This window comes from Heptranchias perlo, chromosome 7 (genome assembly GCF_035084215.1).
Source record: "Heptranchias perlo isolate sHepPer1 chromosome 7, sHepPer1.hap1, whole genome shotgun sequence".
Classification (NCBI taxonomy): domain Eukaryota; kingdom Metazoa; phylum Chordata; class Chondrichthyes; order Hexanchiformes; family Hexanchidae; genus Heptranchias; species Heptranchias perlo.
In genome coordinates, this window is record NC_090331.1 from 14,490,705 (window position 1) to 14,511,211 (window position 20,507).

Here is a 20,507-nt window from a genome sequence, read left to right on the forward strand (position 1 = left end):
GAGTAACCCACGCTGGAGAGGCGGGTCCATAATTATAATATTTAAATGAGGCTGCATTCCTCAGATTTTGGCAGCCATTCAAATTTAATGGCTGCAGGCCGGGTTTCCCAGGGCTCAGGAAATCTGGCAGCTAATGGGGGACGGGGGTTGCTGGATCCAGCAGGTAAGTGCTTTTCCAACACTGCTTGTGGGCTAGGAAGAACAGGAGTGTTTCTCCCCACCCTCCAGCACACCCCCAGAAAACCTGCAGCGATCTCCCGACCCTCCCGCGATCGGTCAACCCTCCCCGTGATTGGCCGACACCCCCTCCCAGTGATGTCTCGCCCCACGAAGTCTCCTCCCCCCGACAATGACTCCCTCCCTCTTGCCCTCCTCACCGCCGCACTCCGAGCCCCGCACCCCCCACCAACCTCCGATCATCTCGATTGCCGGGGACCGTCCCCGGCGGTCACCGGCTGCTGCCTTGTGCCGCAGGCTTTCCTACCTGACAGCTGGCCAGCCTCTCAATCTGGCCGGGTGGGAAATGGAGTAACAAAATTCTAATGAGGTCCTGCCGTTAAATTCAGCAGAACCTCCGCCTTCCCGGCCGCTGACATGCGCCCTCCCTACCTCCCGGTAAATAGTGGGACCAAAGTGTCTGGTATGCCTTTGGTTGCATACTTAACCTTACACCATGTTGCGACTTCAGGATATTTCAAAGCGCTTTACAACCAATGAAGTACTTTTGAAGTGTAAATTTAGGAAACGCAGCAGCCAATTTGAACACAGCAAGGTCCCACAAACAGCAATGAGATAATAACCCGATAATCTGTTTTAGTGATGTTAGTCGAGAGATAAATATTGGGCATGGCATCAGGAGAACTCCGCTGCCCTTCTTTGAAATAGTGCCATGGGATCTTTTACATCCACCTGAGAGGGCAGACGGAGCCTCGGTTTAACGTCTCATCCAAAGGACGGCACCTCCGACAGTGCAGCACTCCCTCAGTAGTGCACTGAAGTGTTCGCCTAGAATATGCACTCAAGTCTCTAGGGTAGAAATTAAACCCACATCCTTCTGACAAAGAGACGAGAGTGCTACCACTGATGCCCATCAAGTCAGTAGCATGGCCTCATTTCTTTGGCCCCAAATTGCTGCTCTGCAAATCAGGTACGTGAGATTGGGTGTCCAATTTTGCCATCCGTGATCACAGCCTTGCAAAATTTACCAAAAAGGTGTGTTTACGAGTAAGTGCTTCATATATCGGTATGTAAACGATTATACAATTTTACAGAGTGTTCAGTGGAAAAAAAAACTAAATTTAAGTCAGTTATTACCAGCAAAGCTGTGGTATAGTAAATAGTCTCAGGCTAACCCCCTTATTAAAATTGAAACCCATTTAAGTCTTTTCAGAAATAATTATAGCAAATGAGAGCTCTTGTACAATTCAAAGCTTTTGACAACTTCAGCAATTAATCATGTCATGCAAATATTAGGTTGTGGCTCTTTCATATGTCGCTTTATTTTTCTTATGAAGTGTCAAATATAAAATCTCTGGTGTACGTATTTATGAGAAGGAAAGACAATGAAGCAATGCATGTATTACAGCGCAGGTTGAAAAACTAAATGTGAATGGGTTGAAGAGTTGTCACATATCATACAACCAAAGATATGATAGTACAGAAGGAGGTTAATTGGCTCAACATCACTGTGGCAGTACTACTTCTTCAGCTGGAGCTACCTGTTCAAACTCCATTCCCCTGCCTTTCCCCCATCTCGATATTTTCTTCACTTATCCAATCTCCTTTTAAATTACGTTGCGGTCTCTGCCTCAATCGTCATTTATAAAAGCTCCACATGCTCACTGTCGCCATTTAAAGTCCACAACGTCTTAACTCATGTCAGTTTGTCTCCACTTTAAAAGAAGAATTAGTTTTTCTCACTAGAATTGGAGATTGTCAATATCAACCAACCATATCATTAGGATGCTGGACTGGAGACTGTCAGAACCAATTGGATTGGTTAGAGAACCTATTGTTAGAACCAATTGGATTGGTTGGAGAACCTATTAAATCAATTGGATGGTAGGACTGGAGTCAGTCAGACTTTATTTTCTCCCATTGTTTGTGTGCACAAACTTAGGTGGAGCCCAGCACGTAAATGCAAAAGACAAGGTGAAGCGTTTGCAACCATCTTCATCCAGAAGTGCTATGGTGGATGATCCTTCTCATCCTATGCCTGAGGTCCCCAACCTCACAGATGTAAGTCTTCAGCCAATTTCACACACTCCACATGACATCAAGGAATGGCTGACTGCACTGGACACAAAAAAGGCTATGGGCCCCGACAACATTCTGGCTGTAGTGCTGAAGACCTTTGTTCCAGAATTACCCACAGCTCTAGCCAAGCTGTTTCAGTACAGCTACAAGTCTGGCAACTATCCTGCAACGTGGAAAATTGCCAGGTATGTCCTGTCCACAAAAAGGACAAGTCCAACCCGATCAATTATGGTCCTATCAGCCTACTCTCAATCATTAGCAAAGTGACAGAAGGAGTCGTCAACAGTGCTAGCAAACGGCAATTCAGGAGAAACTTCTTCACCCAGAGTGGTAAGAATGTGGAGCTTGCTACCAATAGGAATAGTTGAGGTGACTAACATAGATGCATTTGAGGGGAATCTAACTAAACACATGAGGGAGAAGGGAATAGAAGGATATGTTGATAAGGTCAGATGAAGAAGGGTGGGAGGAGCCTCACATGGAGCATAAACACCAGCATGGACCTGTTGGGCCAAATGGCCTGCTCTGTGCTGTACATTCTTTGTAATTCTTTGTACAGGGATGTTTGTATGCATACAAGAGCGACTGTCGCAACGTGCTCCCAATACCAGGGTACGCTTATTAATCTTTCACAATTATAGTTGTAGCAAACCTTAATGAAGCCACATTCAGTATCAGTGATAAGCCCTGAACTGGAGTACGTAGTATGTCTGCAATATACTCGTAAAGAGGAACAAAATTAATTTTTGGAAGAGCCTGTGCATCAAGACTGTCAGAACATGAGGCCAAATTTTCCGGTGCACTCCAGTTTTAGCTGGGCAAGAGTGATTTTCTATTCCAGGAATATTCACTTGCAGCTGAATTCCTGAAAATTCCCCCTCGCTGCAGGGAAACTAATCTTGTGGCAAATGGTGAGGGCGGACCCACAGCCAATGATAATGCAATACACACGTCTTGTGCCCTGACAGTCTATTTCTAGAATTTCTAATAGCCAAAGGATTCTAATCAAAAAATGTCTTGGTAAGGAGTCAATTCATGTGGGTGTAGAGCATGCTGCTGAGGGACTCTACAAGTGCAATATTCATTGTTCTTCTTTGGAACGTAGCAGGGTGACAGCTGAAATCTTTTGACTTATGCATCTGTGCCAGAAATATCCATTACCTTCCCAAGCAGTGTTACAGATATTTCTACCGTACTGCTTGTTTGTCTATCTCGCGACTATGAATTTTTCAATCCAAAGGTTGCCTGATCTCTTAAGGTAGCTTGGACAAAAGTCTCAGTTCTTTTTAACAGCACTTGATGAATTGCATGTAGCTCCAACACCAGCATCTCAGAGATGTGCACCAACCCCGCGTATGATGAACATGTCATTTCTTAAATCAAGTTAACCATTCTGCATTGGCATCCAGATCCTAATTAAATGAAATCCACGTCTATACTGGAGAATTTGAAGAGCGTTTTCCAAGGTGATGATGGATGGTGTGCCAAAAGAGTCTGGCATGGCATGTCCAAAAAGTCAGTTAATCCTACTAGCCCCAGGTCCTGGAGGATTTGCTTCCCGAGTGAAAACTGTGTATCAGCAGCTTGAAGTTCGGCGACTAATCCTTTGGAACATTTACGACAGACGGATTGTGCATGAGGTGACCTTTTAAAAAGAAGTTCTAACACAGTTGGGATTTCTCCAGATTCATTATGAGACACAACTGCCCGAGTCTGTTTTCCTAGTCTGATTGCTACTGCACTGGAGTGTGCCCTTATGAGCCTGCTATCCAAGTATAGAAATGCATGGAGACCTCTCTGTAGCAGATGGCTTCCTACTAATGACTGACATTTTTAAATACCCTTGGCCGTAGAAGCCAGCTCATGTCTTTAGGAGCATTTTAAACTATTAGCAGAGTCCCACTACTGTGGGGCTGAGAAGTTTCCTGTGGCTTCTAGAGATTTAAAGGGCATCGAAAACATCTCCCTTCTGTTTGCAGTGTCTGCTGTGACACTGGCATTGATCAGAAATTGCTGTGGTGATATTAAAATAAATACAAGTATTGCTGAGGCAATCACCTATATCACAACATCATTCATAAAGCAGATGTTGCAAGGACTCCAGACCAGTGGAAGATGTTAGGCCGGAGGTGTCCAAGTTATTGTCTTTTTGAGCTCTGTAGGTGCCTATTTTGGTGGCCAAATATAAAGTTTGAATAAGCCTGCCCATTAATTTTCATATATCTCACATAGCTAATATAAAGAGATTTTGATGTTCTGATTAGGTTTTATCGACCGACGAGGCGACATTGCAAAAAACAGGCTTTTACAGACCTCCAGGCCCAAAAAGTCCAATCAGGATAATCCAAAGATTATAAATACAGATAGGACTGAGTTGCCTGGGCCTCAAGGGCTGGAATGCCAGGGCCAGGGTCAGGAATACCAGGTTGAGCATCACTGCCTTCTGCCACACTCGGTGTTATAATGAAGGCCTTCTGCTGTCAATATTAAGTTTGTTGCATTAAAAAAACCATGAGGTCAAGAAAGGACGCCTTTATACCTTTTTCTGCCTTATTATAGGTCAAATTTGGATATGAGGAAGCAATTTCAAGGCAATAATCTCTTCTGTGAGTTGAAACATTGTCCTGAACTGCGAGACTGAACACACTATCCGCACCTAGAGACGGATTACAGCTTTCAAATTATTTCAAAGTATCCATTATTTTTATGGCATATTCTTTGAAGGTCACGGAAGTGTTTTTTTTCCCGTTCACCATCTTATTTTATTTACTGGCATTGTCACTCATAGCAGATGGCGAAGGAGCAGTGTTCCAATTTTTTTGTTGGTGCTTCATGACATCTATACCAAAGAATGAACAAATCTGATGAAAATGTTGCAAAATCTCAAACAGTGATTGATAACTGGAATGTAATCTCTGGTAGAAATTGTAACCATAATTCAGATGTCTGATCTTATAAAGCAAAATACATGGCAACAGCATGTAAGAATTACAGAGCACAGAAACAGGTCATTTGGCCCAACTGGTCCACGCTAGTGTTTATGCTCCACACAAGCCTACTCCCTCCCTACTTCATCTAACCCTGTAAGGAATCTTACAGCACCAGGTTATAGTCCAACAGTTTTATTTGAAAATCACAAGCTTTCGGAGCTTACCTCCTATAATTCTGCCTAATAGTATAATTATATTTTTAAAAATCTATTTTCATTGGTTGTTGGTAACCCTGACATGTAAAACGGATTAACTCCTGCCCAATTTCTTGTTAGCTGTTCAAAATACATCAAGTATTTTCTTCTTTCCTTCGAGGGACATACACAGTTGCCTCAGACAGTTATGAAACACCTACACCTGCTGAAGAATATTGCTAGATCCGTCCTATAGGATGAGAAAGATTGACCAGAATTAGCCATCCACTTTTCACGTATTCTGCTCACTGTTGAAAACAGCTAATTGAAAGGTAGAGAGATGCCTTGGTGCTGGAACGACCAATGTCATGTGTCTTTTTCGACTTGAATCCGATGTACTTTACATGTGTATAAACATTTGACCATCATGTACGGCAAGTTCAAAAGTCTCGACTGGATGTTTCAAGGCCAAACCTGGCAGCAAAATTCAGAACGTTTCCAAATAACAGCAGGTACAATCCAGTCGCACTTACATTGTAAGCAACTTCCAAATACAGAATTAGCCTAGAAATTGGTTTTTGGCCTGTTTTCGGGTGCGGGAACGTGCGATGTGCTCGGAGCACGCGCCAGAAGCTAAAGGCCCAAGGCTTGTCCGAAATTCAGCCTCTGACCTTGTCTTAATATTATTGGCAAGCTGCGGGCACCTATTGGGCCTCCACCGGCAGCTCGCCGGTCTCTGGAGCTCCAGTTTGGGCTGGCTGCCCCGCCAGCAGTGGCCCTCAGGTAGGTCCTGGTGGGGGGAGGTGTGGAGGAGAACAGGAGGGGTGAGCACAGATTAGCAGTGGCCTGCAGTAGTGCTGTGGAGCCAGAGGAGCATTCCTGTCTTTTAAAAAACAATTATGTTTTTGGTGTCATCCTCTAGTTTCCTTTAAGGATCACTAGTTAGGCCGCAGAAGGTTCAGCTCTGACCAATTTCCCAGAGGGGTTCTTAAACAGGCGCCTAATAACATATGCAAGAGGCCTAGTGCCTATTACGGGCGGCCTTCAACATGGCGTCAGACGCCCCTGGGGTGCAGGACATAGCCCCATGAATAGAACCTTTTTGCCTCCATTTCGAGCCTGAAAAACAGGTGCAACAAAGTCCAATTTCTACCCCATTGTGTCCTCTTCGTTGACTACTTCATATTTGACCTGTGCAAGTCCCTCACCATTTTGTTCTGAGTAAGCTGGTAATTAACTACGTAAACTTGTTTTCTTGCAATGTCATTACAATGACCTCAGGATTTTAATTTCTCATGTTCCTCACTTTCATTATCCAGCAAGCTGTTCTACTAAGGCTAGACTCTACCCCAGCAACCAGAATTGAATTTGATCACATTGAGGGCAAGCTGCAGCCTAATTGTATTCCACCCTTCTTTTCACATTCAGTTAAGGATACCATGACTCAACTAAGAATATCCTTATGGGACTGGCTGCCACTGCACCTTCCACTGCAGGATGCAAATCAAATCAACACGACCAAAATATGTTCAGTTTTTCAAGTTTTTTTTTAAACTTAAAAGTACGACTGATAAATAATTTGCTTACACAATAGCCACTGGACTTCAAGGTAATTCATTGTACCTGAAACACTTTTGGGGTATATCTGAGAGATGTGATCAGATACTAGGTAGATAGTCTTTCCTTGCTTTTAAATGATATATTTAAATGTGTGCTGTAATGGAACTTAAGACATAACTCGATGAATTAAATCCATCGCGGGACTTGGCATTTAAGGATCTTATTTAATCCATGAACTTTGCTCAATTTAGTTTATTTTGGAATGAAGGGACAGATCTGCCCCTGGGCAGACGTACAGAAAGTCCATCTGTACAGGCACACCACCATTTTACATATACTACCTTTGTTGCAATGGCTCTATCGGTTGGCTGACGTTAAGTGCACAGTTTTGTGCAGGGTATGCCACCAACACGTGCCATTTTAATAATTCACAAGTACTCAAATTCAGGATCTTTGAAGTTAAATTCAAACCCATGGGCCAAAAATAGGGAGTAACGACTAGTCAACACCAGTACTGCATCTAATATGCTTTAATGCACCAGACTTTCATCCTGTCGTAGCCAAAGCATGGGTCGGCAGGATGATGAGGAATATTGCCTTCAGCTCTCTTGGCAGCAGAGCAATGGTATTAGTGTTTGCTGTGCCATCCTCAGGGACTGTAGCACAGTGATCTTTAGGGGGGCTAGTCACAGGCATTTTCCATGCTGCTTCTTGCTAATTTATTAATTTTTCATCATTAACAGAGACCTATAAAGTGACCTGAACCTAAAGATAGAAGTAGACACCAGAGGCATAATTCAAGTGTTTGCATGTTGGGTCCAGGGGGAGGGTTCTTTCATGTCTCGATACTTGCCTGAGTAACAGCTATAACTACACTTCAAAAGTATTTCATTGATGTAAAGCGCTTTGGGATATCCTGGGGTCGTAAAAGGCACTATATAAATGCATGTTCTTTCTTTTCTTTCAAAGTGAGCCATTTAAGGACTGCTCTTCTGAATAGACACCACAGCCCTGGAGCAAAATCCTTGGTTACTTGAGTGTTTGAAGTTATTAAATAGAGAATACCATTACATCTTGCTCTCTTACCAGGTGAATGAGTCTAATTCAATGAGGAAACCACAACTTGTACTTGTATAGCATCTTTAACGTAATAAAATGTCGCAAGGCACTACACGCAGCGGAGAGAGGTGGACCGAGTGGTCGAGAATTTAGGAGAGTTGATCAAAAGCACATTCAAAAATATTGGGCCAGAAATCGCTCCCGAAATAATGGGGGAGCTCAATAGCGCTCTCAGTTTTTAGTGGTGAATTGAAGGAGCAAGTTCCCGCGTTTGCACATGTGCAGTGAAACGCAGAAATCCAGAACTTGCCTCTAGTGGTTCACCGGCAACATGACAGCTTTAAATTAAAGGCCATGATTTTGAAAAAAAAAGAGATAGAGAGGTAGAAACATAGAAATTGTGAATTTAAAATAAAATTGCTGGACTATAACTTGGTGTTGTAAAATTGTTTACAATTAAATTAAAGGGCCACCGCACGCTGCAATCAGAGAAATCATTGAAAAAGCACCAACTTGCTTATCTGCCCAGCTGGAAAGGAACTAATTACACCATCAAACAGGTACTCTTAAAAATGCCAAGTCTAAACTAAGTTTTAACAGTGCAGTTAGTCTTAATGACTGTCAAACAACTAAAAATTATCTTTTAAAAATAAGGAGTCTCATGTTGCTCCTTATTTTAATAGTTTTTGGTCATTAAAAAAATTAAAATGCAAAATTTTTAAAACTTTTCCCTTCCGTTCCTTTAATTTAATTCAATTATTTCTTTGGCTTTTTATAAAAATATTAACATTTTTTATTTACAATGACATTCAGAATATTAACTTTCACCGAATGAAGTCTGCTTGCCTGCTTGAGCAATGCAGCCTGAATCTGTGGATGGGACTTCTCTTTCTGACAGATTTTGTGGGCGTGTCTTCTCCTCACAGACTGTACCAGCCGCACAGCAACTCACGCTGCTCAGAGGATGGGTTGATAGTGCACATTTTGCCAAAAGTTCAAATTCAAGCAATTCGACGCCACAGAGCCCGCAGTAAGCATTTTCGTTAATTTAATTCACAGGAGCTGCAGTGAGCGTTACCTTGCCGTTCTGCGCGATTTCTGGCCCATAGTGTTTTAAATGACAGGGAGGGAAGAAGCAAGGTGACAAGATTTAAACGAAGAGATTCCCAGAGGGTTTTTTTTTTCCATTCTTGAGATGTGGGAATTATTGGCAATGCAGCATTTATTGCCCATCCCTCGTTGCCCTGAGAAGATGGTGGTGGGCCATCTTCTTGAACCACTGCTGTTGGCGTGGTGAAGGTGCTCCCACAATGCTGTTAGACAAAGAGTTAGCAGTGTGATACAACTGAGTGGCTTGACAGTTAAGAGTAGACCACGATGGTGTGGGACTGAAGTCACGTGTAGGACAGACCGGGTAAGGAGGGCAGGTTTCCTTCCTTAAAAAAGGTCATTAGTGAACCAGTTGGGTTTTTACAACAATCCGACACTTTTACTGATACCAGCTTTTTATTTAAGCTGAATTGAAATTCTCAAACCGCCATGGTGTGATTTGAACTCAAGTTCTCTGGAGTATTAGTTCAATGACATAACCACTACACTACCCTACCCGTATGGTGGGGCCAAAAGAGCTGAAAGTTGTGCCATTAAGTGAGAAATGCCAGAGGGAACAGGATGCACAGGCATCCAGTGATGGAGAACTGCAATGATGTGAGCTGTAGGAGTTTCCATATCTAGGGTGGGATTTGTAAATGGGACAAGAATTTTGAATTCGATGCATTGGCAGATAGGGAGGCAGTGAAGGTCAGAGCAGACAGGGGTGATGGGGAAACAAGACACAAAATGACGGCAGTGGAGTTTTGGACCAGTTAGAGTTTATATAGGGAGGAGTTCGGGATGGTGTCAATTGAGAATCATAGAATATTTACGGCACAGAAGGAGGCCATTCGGCCCATCGTGTCCGTTCCGAGAAATCGAGCCTTGAGGTGACAAAAGTTTCAGTGCGGGTTTCGGAAGAGATGGAGTGAAGGCAGGCATTGCTGTAGGAGGTGGAAATATGATGTTTTGATGATGAATAGAATATAGGGTTTGAAGCTCAGGACATTCAGTTTGCACACCATTTGGTTCAGCCTGAGTGAGCAGCTGGAGAGGGAATAAGAGTCGGGAGCAACAAAAAGAATGAAGACATAGATTAGGGGCTGTGAACATGCACACAGCCCACAAGGAGTGGTTATGTTTAATAAACACACATGGTGTCTAGATACAAACTGGAATGAAGGAAGATTAGGACTTTGGTTTTATTCAATTAGTTGATGGATTTCTTTTGTAAAATTCTTACTTGAACCTTTTGAACGATGCATTCTTTGCATCTTTCAAAAAGGAGCCGGGGGGGGGGGGGGGTGCAGATAGCCCTGATAATAAAGGATGACATGTAGACAGTAGTGAGAAAGGAGCTTGCCTCGGAAGATCAGGAAGTAGAATCAGTGGAGATAAGAAAGGAGCAGAACACACTGGTGAGAGTAGTTTAGAGACCCCCAACAGTAGTTTTACTGTTAGACAGAGTATTAATCAAAAAATAAAAGACCTTCTAACAAAGGTAATGCAATAATCGTGGGGGGCTTTAATCTTCATACAGATTGGGCAAATCAAATTGGCAAATGTAGTTTGGAGGACGATTTCATGGAGTGCATTGGAGACAGTTTCCTAGAACAATACCTCATGGAACCAACCAGGGAACAGGCTAGATTAGATTTTGTCTTGTGTAATGAGACAGGGTTAATTAGTAATCTCATAGTATGGGATGCTCTGGGGCAGAGTGATCATAATATGAAGAATTTCACGTTGAGTTTGAGAGTGACGTACTTAACTCCGAAACAAGAGTCGTAAACTGAAACAAAGCCAATTTTACCTAGGTATGAGGGGCGAGTTGGCTAAGGTTGATTAGGAAATTAGATTAAATATATGACAGTAGATTAGCAATGGTAAACATTTAAAGAAATATTTCCCAATTCTGAACAAATATACATTCCATTGAGGAATAAAAACTCCATGGGAAAAGTGATCTATCCATGGCTAACTAAAGAAGTTAAGGATAGTATTAAATTAAAAGAAGCAGCTTAAAATGTTGCCAAGAATAGTAGTAATTCTGAGGATTGGGAGTGTTTTAGAACCAGAAAAGGATGACGAAAAAATTGATAAAGAGGGAGAAAATAGAATGAGAGTAAACTTGCAAGAAATATCAAAACAGATTGTAAGAGCTTCTACAAGTATGTAAGAAGGAAGAGAGTAGCGAAAATAAACATTGGTCCCTTAGAGACTGAGACAGGAGAAATTATAATGGGGAGTAAGGAAATAGCAGAGACATTAAATAAGTACTTTGTATCTGTCTTCACAGTAGAAGACACAAAAAGCATACCAGAAATAGTGGGGAACCCAAGGGTCTAATGAGACTGAGGAACTTAAAGTAATTAATATTAGTAAAGAAAAAGTACTGGAGAAATTAATCGGACTAAAAGCCGACAAATCCCCTGGACCTGATGGCCTACATCCTAGGATTCCAAAAGAGGTGGCTGCAGAGATAATGGATGCATTGGTCAAGATCTTCCAAAATTCCATAGATTCTAGAACTGTCCCAGTGGATTGGAAGGTAGCAAATGTAAGACTGCTATTCAAGTGAGGAGGGAGAGAGAAAACAGGGAACTACTGGCCAGTTAGCCTGACATTAGTCGGGAAAATGCTGCAATCTATTATTAAGGACGTGGTAATGGGGCACTTAGAAAATCATAATATAATTAGGCAAAGTCAACATTGTTTTAGGAAAAGGAAATCGTGTTTGACAAATCTATTAGAGTTTTTTTGAGGGTGTAACTCGCAGGGTAGATAAGGGGGAACCAGTGGATATAGTATGTTTGAATTTTCAAAAGACATTTGATAAATGCCACACAAAAGGTTGTTACACAAGATAAGGGCTCATAGGGTTGGGGTAATATATCAGCATGGATAGATGATTGGTTAACCAGCAAAAAACAGAGAGTAAGGATTAATGGGTCATTTTCAGGGTGGCAGGCTGTAACTAGTGGAGTGCCGCAAGGACCAGTGCTTGGGCCTCAGCTATTTACAATCTATATCAATGACTTAAATGAAGGGACAGAGTGTAATGTATCCAAGTTTACTGACGACATAAAGCTAAGTGGGAAAGTAAGCTGTGAGGAGGACACAAAGAGTCTGCAAAGGGATATAGACAGGTTAAGTGAGTGGACAGGAAGGTGGCAAATGGAGTTTAACGTGGGGAAATGTGAGGTTTTTCACTTTGGTAGGAAGAATAGAAAAACAGAATATTTTTTAAATGATGAGAAACTATTAAATGTTGGTGTTCAGAGGGATTTAGGAGTCCTTGTACACGAAACACAGAAAGTTAACGTATAGGTACAGCAAGGATTTAGGAAAGCAAATGGTACATTGGCCTTTATTGCAAGGGGGTACAAGAGTAAGGAAGTCTTGCTGCGACTGTACATGACTGTGGTGAGACCACACCTGGAGTACTGTGTACAGTTTTGGTCTCCTTACCTAAGGAAGGATATATTTGCTTTAGAGGTAGTGCAACGAAGGTTCACTAGATTGATTCCTGGAATGAGAGGGTTGTCCTATGAGGAGAGATTGAGTAGAATGGGCCTATACTCTCGAGTTTAGAAGAATGAAAGGTGATCTCATTGAAACATATAATATTCTGAGCGGGCTTGACAGGGTAGATGCGGAGAGGCTGTTTATACTGGCTAGAGAATGTAGAACTGGGGGGCATAGTCTCAGGATAAGGGGTCGGCCATTTAGGACTGAGATGAGAAGAAATTTCTTCACTCAGAGGGTTGTGAATCTTTGGAATTCTTTACTCCAAAAGGCTGTGGAGGCTGAGTCGTTGAATATATTCGAGACAAAGATCGATAGATTTTTGGACTCAAGGGAATCAAGGGATATGGTGATCGGACGGGAAAGTGAAGTTGAGGTCGAAGATGAGCCATGATCTTACTGAATGGCGAAGCAGGCTCGTGGGGCCGTATAGCCTGCTCCTGATTCTATTTCTTATGATCTTATAATAATACAAAATCAAATGAAAAAATAGCACGCTCAGCCTTCGAGCTGACTCCTCAGCTTCAGTCTGGATCAAATCTGTTGCCTAGTTGTCAGGTGCTGATTTTTTAAGGGGAATGTTTCTAAAATACATTCTCAAACTGATCAATTTTTAAAATATTCATTCTCAGGATGTGGGCGTTGCTGTCAAGGCCAGTATTTATTGACCATCCCTCGTTGTCCTGAGAAGGTGGTGGTGGGTCTTCTTTTTAAACCACTGCAGACTGTGTGGTGAAGGTGCTCCCACAATGTTGTTAGGTAGGAACTTCTAGTGTAGCAGTTTGATACAACTGAGTGGCTTTTAGGCCACTTCAGAAAGCAGTTAAGAGTCAATCACATTGGTGTAAGACTGGAGTCACATATAGGTCAGACTGGGTAAGGACATCAGGTTTCCTTTTCTAAAAGAACATTAGTAAACCAGTTGGTTTTTTGTGACAATCCGATAGCTTCATGGTCACCTTTACTGTTATTTTTTATTAAACTTAATTATAATTGTCAAACTGCCATGGTAGGATTTGAACTTGTGTTACCTGGATTATTAGTCCAGGTCTCTGGATTACTAGTCCGGTAACATAATCACTAAACTACCGTACCTTCTAGGCTGATGCCCCAGTGGAGTACTGAGGGAATGCTATACTGTTGGAGATGCCGTTCTTCAGATGACGTTAAACCATGGCCCCGTCTGCCCTTTCAGGTGGAAGTAAACGATCCCACAGCACTATTTTGAAGAAGAGCAGAGAAGTTCTACCCGGTGTCCTGGCCAATATTTATTTCTCATCCAGTATCACTAAAAAAAAATTATCTGGTCATTATCGCATCGCTATTTATGGGAGTTTGCTGCGTTTCCTACATTACAACAGTGACTACACTTCAAAAAGTACTTCATTGACTGTAAAATGTTTTGGGATGTCCTGGGTTTATGAAAAGCCCTATATAAATGAAAGTCTTTCTTTCTTTCTTTTCTATGCTGACAAATACGAAATACATTTCACCATAATGAAGAAAAGGGCAAAAAACTGTTGAGAGCGAGGAGGAAGAAGAGGGGACGAGAATGGAGAGACGAGTAGAAGAGAAGTGGAGGACAAGAAGAGGAGGTGGAAAAGAGAGAAGAGCAGAGAAGAAATAAGTGAAGAGGAGATAGTGAGAGCTGGAGTGAAAGCACGAGCATGAGGTTCAAAGCTGGACAGCATGGTCCAGGCATCATTTCACCCAAGGATATCACAAGGAAAATGCTTCAGCCCTGAATACTAAACCCTTTACTATTTATCCATGGGTATTATCAAATCTGAAAAAAGTTCACAGGAATAAGATGCTTGCTATAAATTTACTAGTAGATCACCTGTACCTCACAATGAGTCAGAGGATATGCTGCTTCATAATGACAGATGTATTATACCATATAACATAAAACATATAAGATGAGGGACTGTTCATCCCTTGTTAGGCCTTTCCTAATTGATCTAAGGGTCTGTTGTGACCCAACTGTCTGCTGCTATGATGGAGCTATGTTTAACCTGCTTAAACTCTTCCTTAAACTCCTGTGGGGGAAATGTTCAATGAAGGCAAATTGAGATCCATTAGAGTCTAATTATTATTGCTAAGGGAGGTTTGTCTCCACTTTAGTAGAAGCTTGGCTCTTTGGAAGAAACCAGGTGTACGAAGCTTCCAGAAAACACCAAGAAATGACTAGCTTTCTTTCCCTCTGATGTGAGTGAGTTTCCATGGCCTTGCCCCTCCCTATCTCTGTAGCCGCCCCCAGCCCTACAAATCTCCGAAATCTCTGCTTTCCTTCAATTCTGGCCTCTTGTGCATCCCCGTTTTCCTTCGCCACGACATTGACGGCCGTGCATTCAGCTGCCTATGCCCTGAGCTCTGGAAGTCCCACCCTAAACCTTTCTGCCTCTCTACCACTCTCTCCTCCTTTAAGTCACTCCTTAAAACCTACCTCTTTGACTAAGCTTTTGGTCACCTGTCCTACTATCTCCTTATGTGGCTCGGTGTCAAATTTTGTCTGATAACGCTCCTGTGATGTGCCTTGGGACATTTTACTATGTTAAAGGTGCTGTATAATTGTAAATTGTTGTGTGTGTGGGTGTGCACATACATTAATCATGTAGCGTAATTATTTTTATTGCCAATTAGAGACAAAATGTGTAATTAACTTCCAATGAAAAACCATTGAGGATATAGGAAGAGAACCAAATAATGAACATGCAGCAAAAACTAAAAAGTAGAATTAAAGAGGTTTCTCCAAGCACATTCTTTTAAATCCTTTCAGCCACCATCTTAAACTCTCACTATCTGAGAAACTTAATAAGGTTTGTAACATAATAAGACATCAAAACATTTGCAAGAAAATAATTAAATTTGCCTGTGCAGTAGCATAATCTTTGTTTATGACGTCTGACGTCTTCTGTTGGAGCCCTGTGTCTCTCAGAGAAGTCTAGGGCTCGAGTTCATTGGGCTTCCCAGAGCTACCAATGTCAGAAGAGTCTCAACAAGGTAACAGGCTAACGCCCAGCATGCATCTGAGCATATAACTGCCAGAATTCATGTTAACTAAGGGCAAGACTGGGCATTCACAGCGCATGCCGGGACTTGCATCCTGTCTTCCCTGTCCAATGATAGGAAGGGACTGGCAGCACAAAGTAAGGAAACGATTATTAGAGCTTTGAAAAAAAATGTTTCTTTGTTAATTAGAAGCATGAAAACAACTTTTTTCCTGGCAGGATGTATAAAAAAGTTGTTTATTTGTGCAATTTATGCTCTATTTATTATCTACCAGCAGTGGGATATGTTAAACATTATTTATTTTCAAGGAACTAGTCAAAAAACACTTGTTTCACTGTCAATGAACACATCTCTCAAACGTCTTTCCAAATACTTTCACTGGTAATTCAGCACCATGCCCTTGTCGGGAACTGCCCCTTTCCACTTGGACTCAGCATGAGCAATGCCACGGGAGGTCTGCAAACACAATACCTATTATAGAACTGTGACGTGTAAGAGTGCAATAGTTGAATGTGAAATATCAGTAGAACACTAAGTAGGTTTGCAAGCTTACCACTTGCTTGAAATAACCAATAAGATTTCAATGTAATACCTTTTTGATGAACTGCACCTCTCCTATCTGTATGAGAAAGCTTTAACCTGTTACATATCATCGTTAATCCAGGGTCTATTGTACCCTGGGGAACAAACCATTACCACAGCACTTGACAACCACAGCACGACTGTAAATACCAGCACACTGACAGTCTGCAACGTGATATATGACAGTTGATCCATTTCTTGGAGAGATATTTCTTCGCCAGTGAAAATAAAACGTACTTGAGTTTTCATTTGCATTTATGATGCAGATACATGCTGAGAATGAATAATTTGCTTGATCATTAACAGAAAGCTTGCGCCTTACCATCCCTTCTGTTCAGCTTTGCAAACCCAGGGCTGTGGCTGCTGGATAGCGCAGAGGAGGAACGGAATGCTGGTTGAGTCAAGCCAGACACAAGATGATTGTCGCAATTATCTGTGGGACAAAGAAGCAGCATATTTTAAATCAGTGGGCTAACATTATCCCTATACAGGATCAACTCCAGAAAAAGACTTTATCCCACACATATTTTAAAACCTGCTGCACACCCATCATGCAGTCTTATGCTGAAGAAGCTGACGTTTTCTTCAGGTTATAAAGCACAATGCTGCAGATGTTAGAAATCTAAAACAAAAAGAAAATCTCAGAAACACACAGCAGTTCAGTCAGCACGTGTGCGCAGACCAGACAACAACTTACATTTATGTAGCGCCTTTAACGTAGTACATTATCAAACAAAATTTGACACGGAGCCGTACAAGGAGATATTAGGACTAAAAGCTTGGTCAAAGAGGTATGTTTTAAGGAGTGTTTTAAAGGAGGAGACAGGTAGATAGGCAAAGATGTTTAAGGAAGGAATTCCAGAGCTTAGGGCCTCGGCAGCTGAAGGCACGACCGCCAATGTGGAGCGATGAAAATCGGGGATGCGCAGGAGGCCTGAATTGGAGGAGCGCAGAGATCTCGGAGGGTTGTAGGGCTGGAGGAGGTTACAGAGATGGAGAGATTTGAACACAAGGATGAGAATTTTAAAATCGAGATGAGCTAATGCTTCGGGTGCAGACGCTTCTTCACAACTGGACATATTTTTCAATCTCATGTTCCTTTCAGATCATTTAAATAGCATCTTATCAGGCTATACACATCTCACTTGCATTGTCCTATCATTCATATTCATCTAATTTTTATCTTTCTTTTATAGCTTCAGCACCAAAGGCCTGATTTTAACCCCCTGCGTCCAACGAGAACAATGTGTGCGGGTGGTGAAAATATCGACAGTTTGGCACTCACCTTGCCCATGCCGCACTGGCAACCTGTGCCATTTTAACAGGCACATTTTGGGCAGCAACGGAGGCCCTTGCTCCAGGTAGGCGAGGGTTTCGTTGAGATTCAAAAGTCGGAATCTGATGTTATTTTAACCCTGGGGTGCGCAACTGTCACACAGTTGCACCTGGGGAGGCCGGCGCCAGGAGAGACCCAGTTAAGTAAAAATGTTTAATTTATCTGAATACTTTCACTGGTAATTCAGTGAAAGGGGCCAGGTGGTGCCTTACCAAAAGACAACATTTGCAGACGAGCCTGGAGGCAATCATAGGAGTGAGAAAGGAAATCATTGCAGGCTTATCCCCAACACTGGGACTAGTACCATGCTTTGTGTTTTAATCTTTTTTCCTCAACCCACCCACTGACTTATTCAAACAGAAGGTGGCCTGCATTGAAACAAATATCTTGCCAAGTAAGCTATTTGAAGTGGTGTCTTATTGGCAGCATTGTAACATATATCTTCTTGTGAAGATCGTATATCTTCCTATGAATGGTCGCAGTTGTTAGACCTAAAACACCATGAAATAAACAATAGAACCACAGGGTCAACATGCAGCTACTTGATGCAGGTATCATGCAGACTCCCCTTTAAAGAACATGGCTGAAATTGGCCAATCATCCACTGCCCCAAGAACATAGGAACAGCAGGCCATTCAGTCCCTGAAGCCTGTTCCGCCATTCATTTAAAGCTGCAACCCTATTATTTGTGGGTGTTATCCTATGGAACTGTAATTGAACATTGCCTTAAACCTTACGGGTATCCTAATGGTTGGCCTCTTTCTATCTGCTGGTTTTGGAGGAGGAAGAGGCATGGAGTCCAGTCCAGATAAAATTATTGTTGCCTGTCAGTGGGGGAGCCCAGAACAAGGGGGCATAACCTTAAAATTAGAGCTAGGCCGTTCAGGGGTGAAGTCATGAAGCACTTCTTCGCACAAAGGGTTGTGGAAATCTGGGACTCTTTCCTCCAAAAAGCTGTTGAGGCTGGGGGTCAATTGAAAACTTCAAAACCGACATTGATAGATTTAAGTTAGGCAAGGGTATTAAAGGATACGGAACCAAGGCGGGTAAATGGAGTTAAGATACAGATCAGCCATGGTCTAATTGAATGGCGGAACAGGCTCCAGGGGCTGAATGGCCTACTCCTGTTCCTATGTTCCTGTCACACTGAGGTTGTTGAATCCCTGCAATATCAATGTTCTCAATCTCCAGCCAGTGCATCGCAGCTCCTGAAGTTGATGTGCCCATGCTGTTGATTCGCCCGTGCTGTTGATTCCTGCTGCAGGCCTGAATGCTGTGAAACACTGGGACTGGGAGCACATTGCTTCTGGGATCTCCGTGTCATGGGAACCTATGAGATCAGAAGACGGGGCACTGAGCTCTGATCGGTTATTGAGACCACATTGTGAACCATATTCTCAAACAATTTTGTTGTTGACTTAATGAGGCAAACGATGGCCATGTTTTCAGGTCCTCAGTGACATAGGCACTTCTTCTCCACGTTACACTGTGCTCTGCGCAATGGGCACACAGCAGTTCTCTCGCCTCAGTGCCCAATAATAGGAGTCGCCTGCACCTTATGAGCATCAGCATTACAGGCACCGAGCATCACGTTAGCAGTCAAAGAGTTTCAGGTTCCCACCTTTTATACAACCCTCCAAGTTGTAGCATGGCCATTTTAATCAAAGAAAGCAAAGCACAATGACACAGGACTTTGTTCTCTCTGGTAAGGTCCCTATAAATGTGTTTGATGTTTTTCTTTTGATAGTTGTTTTCTCCATTGAGGATGGCTGCACAGCTTTAGTGTTTCCATTGACCCCTGGCAAGGAACTTTGTGAGGAGAACAAAGTGCTTCAAATGCTTCGCGCTCGCTCATTCAGTCCATCACCTGCTTCCTTTTCGGAGAGAAATTGAAGTTGTTGGTGATCAATGTCCCGATTGTTCAAATTACAACTTAACATCATTACAATCATCATAGTATCATAGTAGGTACAGCACAGGAGGAGGCCATTCGACCCATCGTGCCTGTGTCGGCTCTTTGAAAGAGCTATCGAATTAGTCCCATTCCCTTGCTCTTTCCTCATAGCCCTGTAAATTTTTTCCCTTCAAGTATTTATCCAAATTCGTTTTTGAAAGTTACTATTGAATCTGCTTCCACCACCCTTTCAGGCAGTGCATTCCAGATCATTACAACTCATTGCATAAAAAAGATGTTTCCTCATGTTCGCCTCTGGGTCTTTTGTTGATCATCGTAAATCTGTGTCCTCTGGTTACCGACACTTCTGCCACTGGAAACAGTTTCTCCTTATTTACTGTCAAAAATGTTCATGATTTTGAACACCTCTATCAAATCTCCCTGTAACCTTCTTTGTTCTGAGCAGAACAACCACAGCTTCTCCAGTCTCTCATCTCTGGTACCAGTCTAGTAAATCTCTTCTGCAATCTCTCAAAGGCCTTGACATCCTTCCTAAAGTGAGGTGCCCAGAATTGAACACAATACTCCAGCTAAGGCCTAACTAGTGTTTTATAAAGATTTAGCATAACTTCCTTGCTTTTGTATGCTATGCCTCTATTAATAAAGCCCAGGATCCCATATGCTATTTTTTTTTAAAAACAGCCTTCTCAACTTGTCCTGCCACCTTCAAAGATACATACACCCCGCAGGTCTCTCTGTTCCTGTACCCCCTTTAAAATTGTACCATTCAGTTTACATTGCCTCTTCTCATTCTTCCTACCAAACTGCATCACTTCACACTTCTCTGTGTTAAATTTCATTTGCCATATGTCTGCCTATTTCACCAGTCTGTCTATGTTCTCCTGAAGTCTATTGCTATCCTCCACATTGTTTACTATCCTCCACATTTCCGAGTTTCGTGTCATCTGCAAACTTTGAAATTGTACCCTCTATACCCAAGTCCAGGTCATTAGTATGTATCAAGAAGAGCAGCGATCCTAATACCGACCCTTGCGGAACACCAC

At 42.3% G+C, this 20,507-nt stretch overlaps 1 protein-coding gene across 1 annotated transcript in view; it reads right to left on the reverse strand.

The window, feature by feature from the left end:
- LOC137323529 (contactin-associated protein-like 5) overlaps positions 1 to 20,507 on the reverse strand; it is a 930,346-nt gene that overhangs the window by 807,267 nt on the left and 102,572 nt on the right. Inside the window, exon 2 of the mRNA XM_067987099.1 lies at positions 16,536 to 16,646. Coding sequence (XP_067843200.1) covers positions 16,536 to 16,646 — 111 coding nt within the window. The remainder of the gene's footprint in view (positions 1 to 16,535; positions 16,647 to 20,507) is intronic.